This window comes from Chelonia mydas, chromosome 2 (assembly GCF_015237465.2).
Source record: "Chelonia mydas isolate rCheMyd1 chromosome 2, rCheMyd1.pri.v2, whole genome shotgun sequence".
Classification (NCBI taxonomy): Eukaryota; Metazoa; Chordata; order Testudines; family Cheloniidae; genus Chelonia; species Chelonia mydas.
The window spans coordinates 465,474-477,999 of record NC_057850.1 but is presented as its reverse complement, the minus strand read 5'-3'; the positions used below and the strand labels follow the sequence as shown (position 1 = coordinate 477,999).

Sequence of the window (12,526 nt, the reverse complement as noted above, 5' to 3'; positions counted from 1 at the left end):
GTGCCTCCCCAACCAGCCAGGCATGGCCCGGCCCCCCCTGCCCCCTATCCAACCCCCCCTGCTTCTCACCCCCTGACAGTCCCCCCGGGACGCCTGCCCCATCCAACCTCCCCACCGGCTCTCGGTCCCCTGACCGCCCCCAGACCCTGCCACCCCATCCAACCCTCAACTCTCCTTTGTGACTGCCCCCGCCAGACCCCGCTCCATCCACACCCCCCCCAGCTCCCTGTCCCCTGACTGCCCCCCATCACCCCATCCAACCCCCCGCTCCTTCCTGACTGCCCCCCTCGGGACTCCCTGCCCCCATTCAACCCCCCCCGTTCCCCACCCTCTGACCGCCCCCAACCCCTATCCACGCCCCTGACCACCCCGCCGAACTACCCCGCCCTCTATCCAACCCCGCCCCTGCTCCCTGCCCCCTTTCCGTGCTGCCTGGAGCGCTGGTGGCTGGTGGCATGGCTGCACCATGAGAGGCAGCCGCGCCGCGCAGCACAGAGACCGGGTCAGACCGGGCTCTGCAGCTGCGCTGCCCCAGGAGCTCGCCCACCCACCCCCGCCCAGAGCGTTGAGCCGGTGGCACAGTGAGCTGAGGCTGCGGGGCAGTAGGGGAGAGTCCAGGGGCAAGCCTCCTGGGCCAGGAGCTCAGGGGCCAGGCAGGACAGTCCTGCGGGCCAGATGTGGCCCGTGGGCAGTAGTTTGCCCGTGGGCAGGCTCTCATGGATGGGGAACCCTGGGTTTTGTGAAGCAACCTGCACAGCAAGGCATCTAGGGACTACCACAAAAGACTCCCAGCAGTGATAGGGACCAGATGGCTCATAACTCAGCCCTTCCCTACCCTGGGGTGATACAGTGTAAGAACAGGCCCACCAGCTGCCCTCTCAGTAAGCATCTTCACATTTGCTTCAGGAGGATACCCGTCATCTTGAGCTCAGCATGGCCACTTTTCAGCAGGCTATAGGGGACATGCTGCCACTGCAGTCACTGCAGGACAGTTGCCTGCTGGGTGCTAGAAGAACTAGGTTCAAGGAAGACAACTTGGACAAACAGCGATGACTACGCATGTATGAAAAAAACAACCCCACCATTTCAATGGTTAGTCTTCCACTATCCCTGCCATGATGCCACAAATCCACCCTGATGCTCGCCACTTGATCTATGGGCATTTGGACTGCATCACATTGGGGCCAGGATGGCTGTATCCCTCCTTGAAACACCCTGCACCCACGTTCAGACAAGGCTCTAAAACTAAGGTGCTTTTTATATCAGCAGTAGGATTTGGTGCAGTCACCTCTATTTGGGGTCTGTAAAACTCCAGTCAGTACCAGATCTGTGCCAGGTTGGCTGCTGGTTCGGCTCAGCTGGGCTTAAGTGCGTATCCCACTTCCTGCATTCAGGGAGCAAAGCCATGCTTCCACAGAAAGGAGATGACTGCAGGGGTCAGGCAGATGCACTTTTCCTTCATACTTCCTGCCTGCTGCTGAGGTATCAGCGCAAAGGGCAGGGACTGCGAGAAAAGGCCTGTCTGAAAGAAAATAACCGTCTCTCATTGGAGGTGATTCACTGTCTAGGGGTGACTAGCTGAGCCTGCAGAGGCGGGGAAGGGGGCCTTGCGTCATAAATTTATAGCTTTGCCCGTAGTGCTGCTGACCATAGTTGCATCTTGCATTCTTAGCTGTTGGAAGGGTGAGTTCAGCTCAGCTGTTTGGCACCTCCTCTTCTGCCCTAATATGAGCCCTGCACTTTGTGGCCTTCCCTTCAGAAATGCAGCAAGCCGACCCCCAGTGCGGCCCATGATTGGTTACAAAACACAAGCCTTGTAATACAATTTCACTTTAATGAGACACCAGCTACCACACGACTTGCGGCCTGTTGCTCACGCCTACAGGCTGCACTTGGCCAGAATGATCCAAATTGGAAGGAGACTTTGGAGCAATTCCTCAGGGGGCTGGTGACGTTTGATGACAACAAATAATTTAAAGTTTCCAATCCTGGTTGCTTGAAATTCAGTCTGTGAATACTCTGGTCCATCTGTTGCCCTGGCTAAGGACAGGTACCTGTAAGAGGACGGAGACAGGCAGTTGAACAGCATGGTTTACAGGCGTGCTAAGTTATTGCGCTCACCTGGCCACACTGACTTCTGCGTCTAAAAGGCCACAGGTGGTGTTGCATAGCCAGTGGCTCAAGTAAACACAATTCCCCTGGTTAGGGCCAGCAACCTCAGAATACGCAGACAAAGGCACGAAGCATGCACTGTGCAGAGCGAACGTCTCTGCCTTGATGATTGACTAACAATGGCGGAAGGAGAGGGCCATGAGATGGCAGCTGAAGCCATGAAGAGCAATGAGTTACATGGGGTGAAGTGCCGTAAAGACGTCTGAAAGACCTCAATGGTGTGCAAACGGGGATGCCCTGAGGGAATACTGAGAATGGTACTGTATCAGAAAAGAGTGTTGGTGCCTAAATACTTCTGGGGATCTGGTTCTCACTCCTTTCCTGCACCTTGCTGGGCTTTTGTGCGTCTTTCCTTTCCTCACAGCATTACTCCCAGCACTGTCTCAGAGCCCCTCATGGTTGCTCTGATGCCCTTCAGGCTTTTCTGTGGCCCTGCCCTGCATAGCCTTATTGCCTTTCATGGTTTCAGGTACCATCTCAACCCTCCCTCTCCTTGGTCCCAGACTTAGACCCTGCTCTAACTCAGGCAGCACTGAACTGCAAACCTGGGTCTCCCACATCCCAGCTAATCACTTAGCTATTGGTTGTAAACATGCCCGCCCACTCACTCTTCCCCTCCCCTAGCTGGCTTTTGTCGGGGAATTAGGCATGCTCTGAGTGGCCTGACAGCTCAGGGCCCTTAGGCACGATAAGTCAGTGGCTGCAGAGTTTGAGAATGCTGCCAGGCTTAGGTGTGACCTCACGTGCTGAGCATCTTTGTGGTGTCAGGACTTCGGTAGTTAGGGCACTTAACCCTGCAGACACCAAACGGTCTGCCAGTAATGTGTCAACTGAGCTGTGGTTCTGTGACGGCAGTGCACCGACATTCTGGATTAAAGACGCAGTTAGCTGGAAAAGTCCTTTTATAAATCTAGCCCTTTGGGACTGCACTTCTCTCCAGCACATATAAGAAATAGTTCTAATGTGTTCACAGGGCTTGGCCACACCTCCTTCTAGCTACAGGTCCCATTCGCTGCCTTCAGCAATGGCGAAAATGTGGACGTGCTGCAGTCACACCTTTTTCACTGTAACCCCAGCTTTTATCATGGCGGCAGCAGCAACAAACATCATCGCCCCTGCTCCATCACCCCTCAGTGCACTGAGACTTCCAGGGCCCAGACACAGAACGCTTGACTCTATTTGTTCCTGCTCCCTCTCATGGCAGTGTAACCCAAATGGAGCAAAACAAAGGCCAAGAGATGCTAGATCTACAAGGCCTCTTGGGACCATTCTGGTAGGGGCCAGCGCTGCTTTGTAAGAAAGAGAGACAGTTGTTACAGCAGGAGGTCTCGGCACACCCCAGCTTTGCTCCCAAGCCATTCAACAGCTCAGGAGCACAAGTGGATGCAAGCAACAAGAATGCATGGAACAAACAGAGAAGCAAAAGAGAGACATACAAAGGACTCAAGGGTGCAGGCCAACTAACCACCAGGGAAGCAGGTTTTCTCTCTCCTCAACCATCAAGGTTCTCTGGTAACCATCCCCAATCAGCTGGATAAGGCTTCAAAGAGGGGGCGTACCGCATAAAGGTAGATAAAAAGCAGGACTTTTTTTCAAAAATCAATTTTAAAATAAAATAAAAAAATAAGTTATTGTAAGTGCTTTTAAAAACTAAACCTCTTAAAATTTAAATGTGAGATTACCTGTGTTAATGCCTGAACTTGTTATACCCATTACATAAATAAAAATAAATATGCTGAAACACCAAACTTTTTCCACAGACAGCTTCAGGGAAGACGAACTTTCTGCATATTGCCGGGGTAGAATCAAGAACCCTGCAGTGTGCATCATTAAAATGATCTGGCATACACTCACACCTCTCTGCCTCTCCTCCCATCCTGGAGAGTTCCAGAGGCATAAAAGCCAGCATAGTCCAAACCAGCAGTTCTCAACCAGGGGTTCGCAGCCTCCTGGGGATCTGTAAGTTGGTTTCAGGGGGCCACAGGGCCCCACAGCTCAAGCCTGGTACCCTGAGCCCCGGCACCTCTAAGGGGCTGAAACCAGGAGTGGAGCCATGGGGAGGCCCAAGCCTCAGCACTCCCCCCACCAGGGCTAAAACCCCTAGCCCTAGTGCCCCTCCACAGGGTTGAAGCCTGGCGCTCCGAGCCACAGCGCTCCCCACGGGGCTAAAGCTGGGAGTGGCGTCTCCATGCACCTAAAGACTGGAGCCCCAGTGCCCTTGTGGGGCTGAAGCCCCAAGCTCCATCCTGCCCAGAGCCTCAGCGCCCCTTGTGGGTGAAGCCCTGAGCCCCCCATACACCCAACACCCTGTAGCACAGAAAGTCTAAGCCGAGCCCTGCCCACGCCCAGAGCCCCCAGCTGAAGCCCTGAGCCTGTCCCTGCTTGGTGGCTGAAGTCCAGAACCCTGCCGCAGTTGAAGCCTCAAGCCCTGCAGAGCTAAAGCCCCAGAGCATGCCCCCACCATACATCTGGTGGCTGAAGCCAGGAGCTCAAAGCCCCTCCGGGCCCTGGAGTTTTTATCGTATGTTGTGGTGGTGAGTCTCAGAAAGAGAAGGGTTGAAAAGTCTTGGTCCAAACCACTCTTCAGTTCCTTTGAGCCACTGAAGTTGAGTGAGCTCTGAGCACACTCACTGTTTTCCATGCTTCTCGTCTTGTTTTCATCATCTGCCCTTTGGGAGCAAATTTTGTTTAGAGTGAGACTGTCGGGGTTCTATAAGGAACGTAAGAGGAGAGCTTTGGCTGGACCTGAGCAGCAGAAGGGCTACCTCGCATAGTCCTACTGACGAGGGCGGCTCTTCAGTCCAGTTGACTAAGGTTAGCACCATAGGTAACACATGGGGGGGCATGCCGAGTCAAGTGACCCCCCTCCAGATTTCTGCTTGGCCTGCTGGCACTGGGGAGAGGGGCTGTGGCCTTCCCCCTGCTGCGCCTGCCCTCAGGCACGCTTGGCCCTGTCCCTGGCAGCCAGGCCTGGGTGGGGACTGGAGGGGGTGGGACCAGCCACTTGTGCTGGCCGCTGTGGATCGCTGCTCTGTGCAGTGCAACAGCTGCCTGAGAGAGTCCATTTAGGGAGGAGGCAGTAGTGACGGGCCGCTCCCCGCCCAGGCTGGTTGCCGGTACAGGGACGAGGGAGACGGAAGCCATTCCCCGCCCCCACCCCACCGCAGCATGTTTACGACTCGCTCAGCCCCTGTCTCCGGCAGCCAGACCTGGTGGCGGGGTGACCCGACACCACCCCAATTGGGCTCTCTCAGGCAGCCGCCACACTGCACAGAGCAGCGACCTGGAGTGGCAAACTTCAGCCAGCATGAGAAGTGGCTCCCTCCCGCTCCCCACCTGCCAGGGACAGGGGCTGAACATGCCAGGAGGGAGGCGCAGCGGGAGGACAACCACCCCCCACCCAGGTAACTCTGGTAGGGTGGGGAGAGCATGGCAGCCCCAGGCTGGGCACAAGGCGGGGAGTTGCTGGGGATGCAGGTGGGGCAGTCACGTGTCCTCCTCTTTAGATTGTGCCCCACACAATGTCGGGAGGCACAATTTGTCAATGGTTGGCACTGGGCAAGCTCAGCATCGACTGAAAGGATTGTCCTGCAGATACTGGAGGGCCGACTCAGTGCCCCCGCAGTGGGAGAGGCTCTTCAGCCCTAGTTGATTAAGTCTGGCCATTTGTAAATCCAGCATTGACTTAAGCATCCACTCACCACCAAGATCCCTCCGTCTGTCAAGAGGCTTGGGTCTGTCTAGGTTGATCTAAAAAGTCTGGCTGTGTGCCTAGACTGGCTCTCTGGCCTCTGGTTCCACTTCTGAAGAACTGGACCTGTAAAGCCAAGATCCAGCACAAATCTGGGGGGGCTGTAAAAATTAGTACTAGCAGCCAAGCACAGATGTGGTTTCAGGTCCTCAAAGCTCTGACTGACTCATATTTAGACAGGGCCTCATAGAAGAGAATTTTATTAGACTATTGCTGGGTTCTGGGCTACCAACCTCCAATTTTGATTAGCTTCCAGTTCTAAGCCAGGACCGTGACTTTTTTAGGTCCTGTTCTGGATTAGTGCCACTGTGAAATACACAGCAATCCAGAGCATCAGTGCTAATGACCCCTTGATGCCAGGGCCTTCTTAGGTAGTCTCAGTGTCTATGATCTGGTAGTGGCTTTTGATAACCCCTGTATGGAGAACCATCTTGGGACGCCCATCCTGTTTTGGTTCCAAGGAGGGCTTGGTAAAGCAGAAGAGAGGGTTACTCACCCTGTGCAGTAACTGAGGTTCTTTGAGATGTGTGTCGTGGTGGGTGCTCCTCTTCAGTTCTGGTGAAGGTGTGTCCCAGCACCGTTGATCAGAGATTTTCAGTAGCAGTGCTTGGTCGGGCCGCGCATGTGCAGCAGCTGTCTCGCGGCGCCACTGGAGTCTCTTCAGTTCGTGCATGGTCCGACCCTCTCAGTTCCTTCTCTACCGTAGAGTCCTCGTGTCAAACGCCAAAGTAGAGGAGAGGAGCAGGGACACACATCTCGAAGTGATGTCCCTGTGGGTGATGGCCCTGTGAGTGATGTCCCTGTGGGTGCTCCACTTCAGGTGATTGGTTGGGGGGGACTTTGGAGTTATGTGCATAGTCACAGCGGAAAGGACAGTAAGGCCTAATATGGCATCTGCCCTGGAGTCCTGTGTAATGGCACAGTGCTTCACAAAAGTATGTTCTGACACCCATGTGGTGGTTTTGCAGATATCCAGAATGGGTGCGTTATGCAGGAATGCCACAGATATTGACATGGCTCGAATAGAGTGGGACCTGACCCCATCAGGGAATTCTATGTCATGGGTTTGATAGCATGATCGGATACAGTCCTATCCACTTGAAAGTCTTGCTTGGATATCGCAACACCCTTGGATTATTCGGTTGTCAAAAAGAACAGTCTTGGTGATTTATGAAAAGGTTTAGTCCTAAGTAGAAGGCTATTGCCCTCCTAACATCAAGGGTGTGTAATGAAGCCTCCTGACAGATTTTATGTGGTTTAGGGTAGAACGTAGGGAGGTGGATAGGCTGGTTGATGTGGAAGGTGTACGTCACTTTCGGAAGGAATTTAAGGTGAAGTCACAGTGTGACCTTATCCTTGAAGAGAAACATGTAGAGTGGACTGGCCTTCAGTGCACTAATCTCGCTCACCCTTCTAGCTGATTTGATGGCAACGAGGAATGCCACCTTCACTGACATGTGTCATAAGGAGCAGGTAGCTAGGGGTTCGAAGGGGGGTCTCACGAGTCCCCTGAGGACTAAGTTCAGATCCCACGTGGGCGTGGGAGGGTGCACTTCAGGGTAAAGGCTCTGAAGTCCCACAAGGAAGCGTTTTGTAGTTGGATGTATAAATGTTGAGAATCCGTCGATTTTGTCATGGAAGGTGTTAATCGCTGTGAGATGTACTTTGATAAAACTTAATGAGAACTCTGGGTTCTTTAGCTCTACAAGGCAGTCTAGCACCATTGGAAGGGGTGTAGTGCAGGGAGTAAGTTGTTTATGTAGGCACCTTGTGGAAAAACATTTCCACTTTTATAGGTAAGTATTGCATGTGGAATCACATCTGCTGTTCAATAATACGTGTTTGACCTGCTCCCAGGAGCAGATTTACCGTGAAACAGGCCCCCAACAACAGGGGAGCCCCCAAAATGCAGGACAAATATCTGACAACCTGCCCCTGAGTCCTGGCTGGCGGCGCAGCAGGGCTCAGGCAGGCAGGCTGCCTGCATGCTGGGGCTGCTGGCCCCACACCGCTCCCGGAAGCGTCCAGCTGCTGGCACATCTCTGTGCACCCTTGGGTTGCGGGGGGAAGATGGCTCCATGCGCTGTCCCCACCCCAGGCAGCACACAGAGACCCGCTGCCCCCCTCCCCGTAAGGGGCGCGCAGAGGCGTGCCAGCAGCAGGGCTAAGGCGGCTCCCTGCCTGCTCTGCCTCCCTCCCTCCATGCTGCTTTGCTCCCCGAAGCGGCCGGCATGTCCCTGCGGCACCTGGGGGCGGTGTCTCCATGCACTGCCCTGACCCTGAGCGCAGACTCCGCAGTTCCCATTGGTCGGGAACTGCAGCCAATGGGAGCTGTGGGGGCAGCGCCTGCGGGCAGAGGTGCGCAGAGACCCCCTGCCCCCCCCCGCTGCCTAGGGGCCGCTGCTGGGGGCGGGGGGGGGGCGTGTGCCGGTTGCTTTGGGAGCCATGCTGCCCAAGGTAAGCACCACCCCCCTGCTCCCCTCCAACCCCCCAGCCTAGAGCCTGCACCCCGCACCCAAAGTTCCTCCCAGAGCCCACACCTCTCACCCACCTCCCACACCCCAACCCCCTGCCTCAACCCAGAGCCCACACCCAGCACCCAAACTTCCTTCCAGAATCCGCCCCCCACACTCACTCCTGCACCCCAATCCCCTGCCCCAATCAAGGTACCTGACTTTGTTTTCACTTACTTCCCCTTACTTATAATATAGGAGGAGGAGGACAGAAAAAAAGAATGAAAAACGGGAGGGGAGGGGGAATAAGAGAGAACTTTTTTTCTTGGTTGGGCCCCAAGGGGGGGGCCCTGAAAATGAAGCTGTGCCCGGGGCCCCACTAACTCTTCATCCACCACTGCCTGCTCCAAACAGGTTAACTCATGTAACAGGAACCATGGAGGAGCCATGCTTTCAGATGGAGCTTCACCAGTTGTGGATGAAGGATCTGACCATTGGCCTGTGACAGGAGGTCTGTCCTCATTGGAAGAGTTTGTGGAGGATGAATTGACATACACAGCAGGTAAGGGTACCACGTCTGTCTGGGCCATGCTGGGGCAATCAAGGTGCTCTTGGCTTTGTCGTCCCTGGTCTTGCGTAAGACTCTGTGTATTATGGGATCAGTGGGAATGCATACATGAGTGTCTTGTTCCACTGAATTAGGAAAGCATCCCCCAAGGATCAGGGACGGAGTCCCGCCCGGGAACAAAATAGCGGGCATTTGTGGTTCTGTGCTGTGGCGAATAAGTTGATAGATGGGAACCCCCATTGATAGATTATCTGTTGAAGACCGTAGGGTTCAGTTCCTATGCGTGCTCCTGTGAGAACCATCTGCTTAGAGTGTCAGCAGCGGTGTTTTAGCATCCTGATAGGTAAGAAGCTGAGATGTCAATGTCCTGCTGGATACACCAGTTACATAGTCTCATGGCTTCAAAGCCTAGGGAGTGGGATCAGCCCCCCTCCTTGTCCGTTGATGTAGAATATGCATGTGACATTGTCATCACTCAAATTGATTTGTTTCTCATGAGTGGTAGGAAGTGAAGACACGCATATCTTACTGCTCTGAGTTCTAGCAAATTTATATGAAGGCCTGCTTCTGATGTCGACCACCTGCCTTGTGTCATGTGGTAGTCAAGGTGTGCCCCTCAGCCCAGTAGGGAGGCATCTGTTGTGATCATGACTGAAGGAGGTCTGTGATGAAAGGGAACATCTACGCAGATGTTCTCTGGTCTTTTCCACCATTGTAGGGATGCTAAAACCTTGGTTGGTAGTGTTACCATAATGTTGAGGCTATGTTTGGTGGGTTTGTATACTGAACGCAGCCAGCCCTGAAGACACCACATGTGTAATCTGCCTTGATTCGTGGACAGATGGAGATGGTGTCTATGAGATGTTTGATGGCCAGGAATCTGGCATGAGGTAGTGAGGCTCTGGCTTGAATTGAGTCCAGGTGTGCCCCGATGAATTCCAGTTGTTGCGTGGGTGTCAATGTGGATTTCTGAAAGTTTATTTGCAACCCCAGTCTTTGAAGAGGTTGATAGTCAGTCATGTGATTGTTTCTGTCTCTGTGTATGAATGTCCTTTGATAGGCAATCGTCTAGGTATGGGAAAATTATGATTCCTTGTTTGTGCAGGTGGACTGTGAGTTTTGGAGAACACCCTCGGTGCAGTGGACAGTCTGAATGGGAGCACTCTGTATTGGAAGTGGTCGTGTTCCACTGTGAATCGGAGGAATTGTCTGTGAGTTGGATGTATTGAGATGTGGAAATATGTATCTTGTAGGTCGAGGGCTCAAAACCAGTCCCCCTGTTCCAGAGCTGGGATTATTGTGCCTAAGGTGACCATCTTGAATTTTTGGAAGTGTACAAATTTGTTGAGTTTTTGTAGGTCTAGTATCGGTCACCATCCACCACTTTTCTTCTGGGTCAGGAAATAGTGGGAATAAAAACCCTTCCCTCTGTATTGTGTTGGTACTGGTTCCACGGCACCTAGCTGTAGATGACGATCTACTTCCTGTCTTTAAAGGTGCTTGTGCGAAGGGTCCCTGCAGAGATAGGGGGTAGGGGAGCAAGAAGTAAAAGGGATGGAATAGCCCGACTGAACTATTTCTAGGACCCAAAGGTCTTGTGTAATATGCTCCCAAGCTTGGTAAAAATACTGTAGACAGTGACCAAATAGGCAGGTAGGTGCTGGTGTAAAGGGAAGGTTGTTCAGATCCTCGACCAAGCCTTCAAAACTGTGGTTTGTTTCCTGATGGTTGTGATGCCGCTTGTTGTAATTGTGTCTGGCGTTGTCAAGGTGGTCTATTTCTGTGTCTGGCCGCCTTGTAAGGTCTGGATTGAAGGTGGGTGTATTGAGTATCTGTTTCTTTGGTATGGTTGATACCGCTTCCTTTTTGGGGGGGTGGGTGTATATATGCCAAGTATACACAGGGTCGCCCAAGAGTTCTTTATGGTGTGTAGGACGAAACAGTTTGTCCTTATTGAAAGGTAGGTCCTCAACCTTTGGTTGAAGCTCTTTTGGTATGCAGATACAAGGGACTTGAAAACACAGGGGAAGGAGGACAGTCATGGATATACATAGGGAAAACACATCTCTAAGAACTTCAATTACTGTCCAGAGAAGTAACTTTTCTATCTTCTTCAAATGCTTGTCCCTATGTGTATTCCACTTCAGGTGACTCCCCAGCAGTGATCTAACTATGGTGGTGGTTTATTGGGGTTCTAAGAACAGACTGAAGAACTGCCCTAACAAAAGAAGCATTTGACCTAGATACCTCCACCAACGCATACCATCTTCTTAAAGTCTGTATAGAGTCCCACACGATAGCCTTACAGAGTTTAACTATGAGAACATTCTTATGAGAGGCTATTGAGGATGCTTGGGCCCTTGTCAAATGAGCTCTAACACTGGTTGGTGGATCAAGTCTGGCTAACTCATAACACAAGATAGATAATACAATTCAAAATCCATTTTGACAGTCTTTGGGTAGAATCGGAGAACCTTTCATTCTCTCAGTGAATGAAACTAAGTCTCAGGGAGGATCTAAATTGTTTTGTTCTCTGGAGGTAAAGGGCTAAAGCTCTCCAAACATCTAAAGTATATAACTTGGCCTCATCCTTATTAGTGTTAGGATTCAGACAATCCGGGTAAAAGGATAATCTGATTTAGATGGAATTCAGACACAACCTTGGATATGAACTTAGGGTGTGACCTGAGGGAGACGTTGTCTTGGAGAAAATCTATACAAGGATGGTCAATCATAAGAACTCTTAACCCTCCCACTTTTCTTGCTGATATTGCTGCTATAAGAAAGACAGTATTCACTGATAGGTGAAGGAAAGGACATGAAGCCAGTGGTTTGAAGGCTGATGCTGTAAGATCTGTTAATAGTATAGGAAGATCCGATGCTGGTGTATGTTCTACAACAAGTGGAAATACCCTTAGAAATCTAGATGTGGTAGGGTGGGAAAATACTGAAGAATGACTATATATGGGTGGAAGGCACTAGTGACCACCAAGAGTACCCTGAGAAAACAGAGTGAGAGACCAGAGTTCTTCAGTGAAAGTATATAGCCTAAAATGTCAAGTAGCTGATACTGTAATGGAAGAAGTTCACGATGGTCACACCAAGAAACAAATCTTTTCCACTTTAAACTGTACATTTTTCTTATGGATCCTTTCTACTGTTTATCAAGATAATATGCTCTTTGCAGATATAAACTAAGGTAAGTTAGATGTATTCAGGTTGGTAGGACCTGATGAAATTCATCCTAGAGTACTTAAGGAACTAGCTGAAGCAATTGCTGAACCATTAGCATTATCTTTGATAACTCATACAGGATGGGTGAGGTCCCAGAGGACTGAAGAAGGGCAAACATAGTACCAATCTTTAAAAAGAGAAACAAAGAGAACTGAGGGAATTATAAACCAGTCAGCCTAACTTCAAGGCAATAGGTGATAAGTAATAGCCATCAAGGATTCATCAAGAATAAATCATAGAATCATAGATTTGTAGGACTGAAAGGGACCTCAAGAGGTCATCTAATCCAATCCCCTGCACTCGTGGCAGGACTAAATATTATGTAGACTATTCCTGACAGGTGTTTGT

At 51.6% G+C, this 12,526-nt stretch overlaps 1 protein-coding gene across 1 annotated transcript in view; it reads right to left on the bottom strand.

Annotated features, from left to right (window-relative positions):
• Window positions 1–1,879: 1,879 nt before the first annotated feature.
• The window catches only part of IQANK1 (IQ motif and ankyrin repeat containing 1), a 151,614-nt gene continuing 140,967 nt past the window's right edge, over window positions 1,880–12,526 (bottom strand). Inside the window, exon 15 of the mRNA XM_037891682.1 lies at window positions 1,880–2,054. Coding sequence (XP_037747610.1) covers window positions 1,880–2,054 — 175 coding nt within the window. The remainder of the gene's footprint in view (window positions 2,055–12,526) is intronic.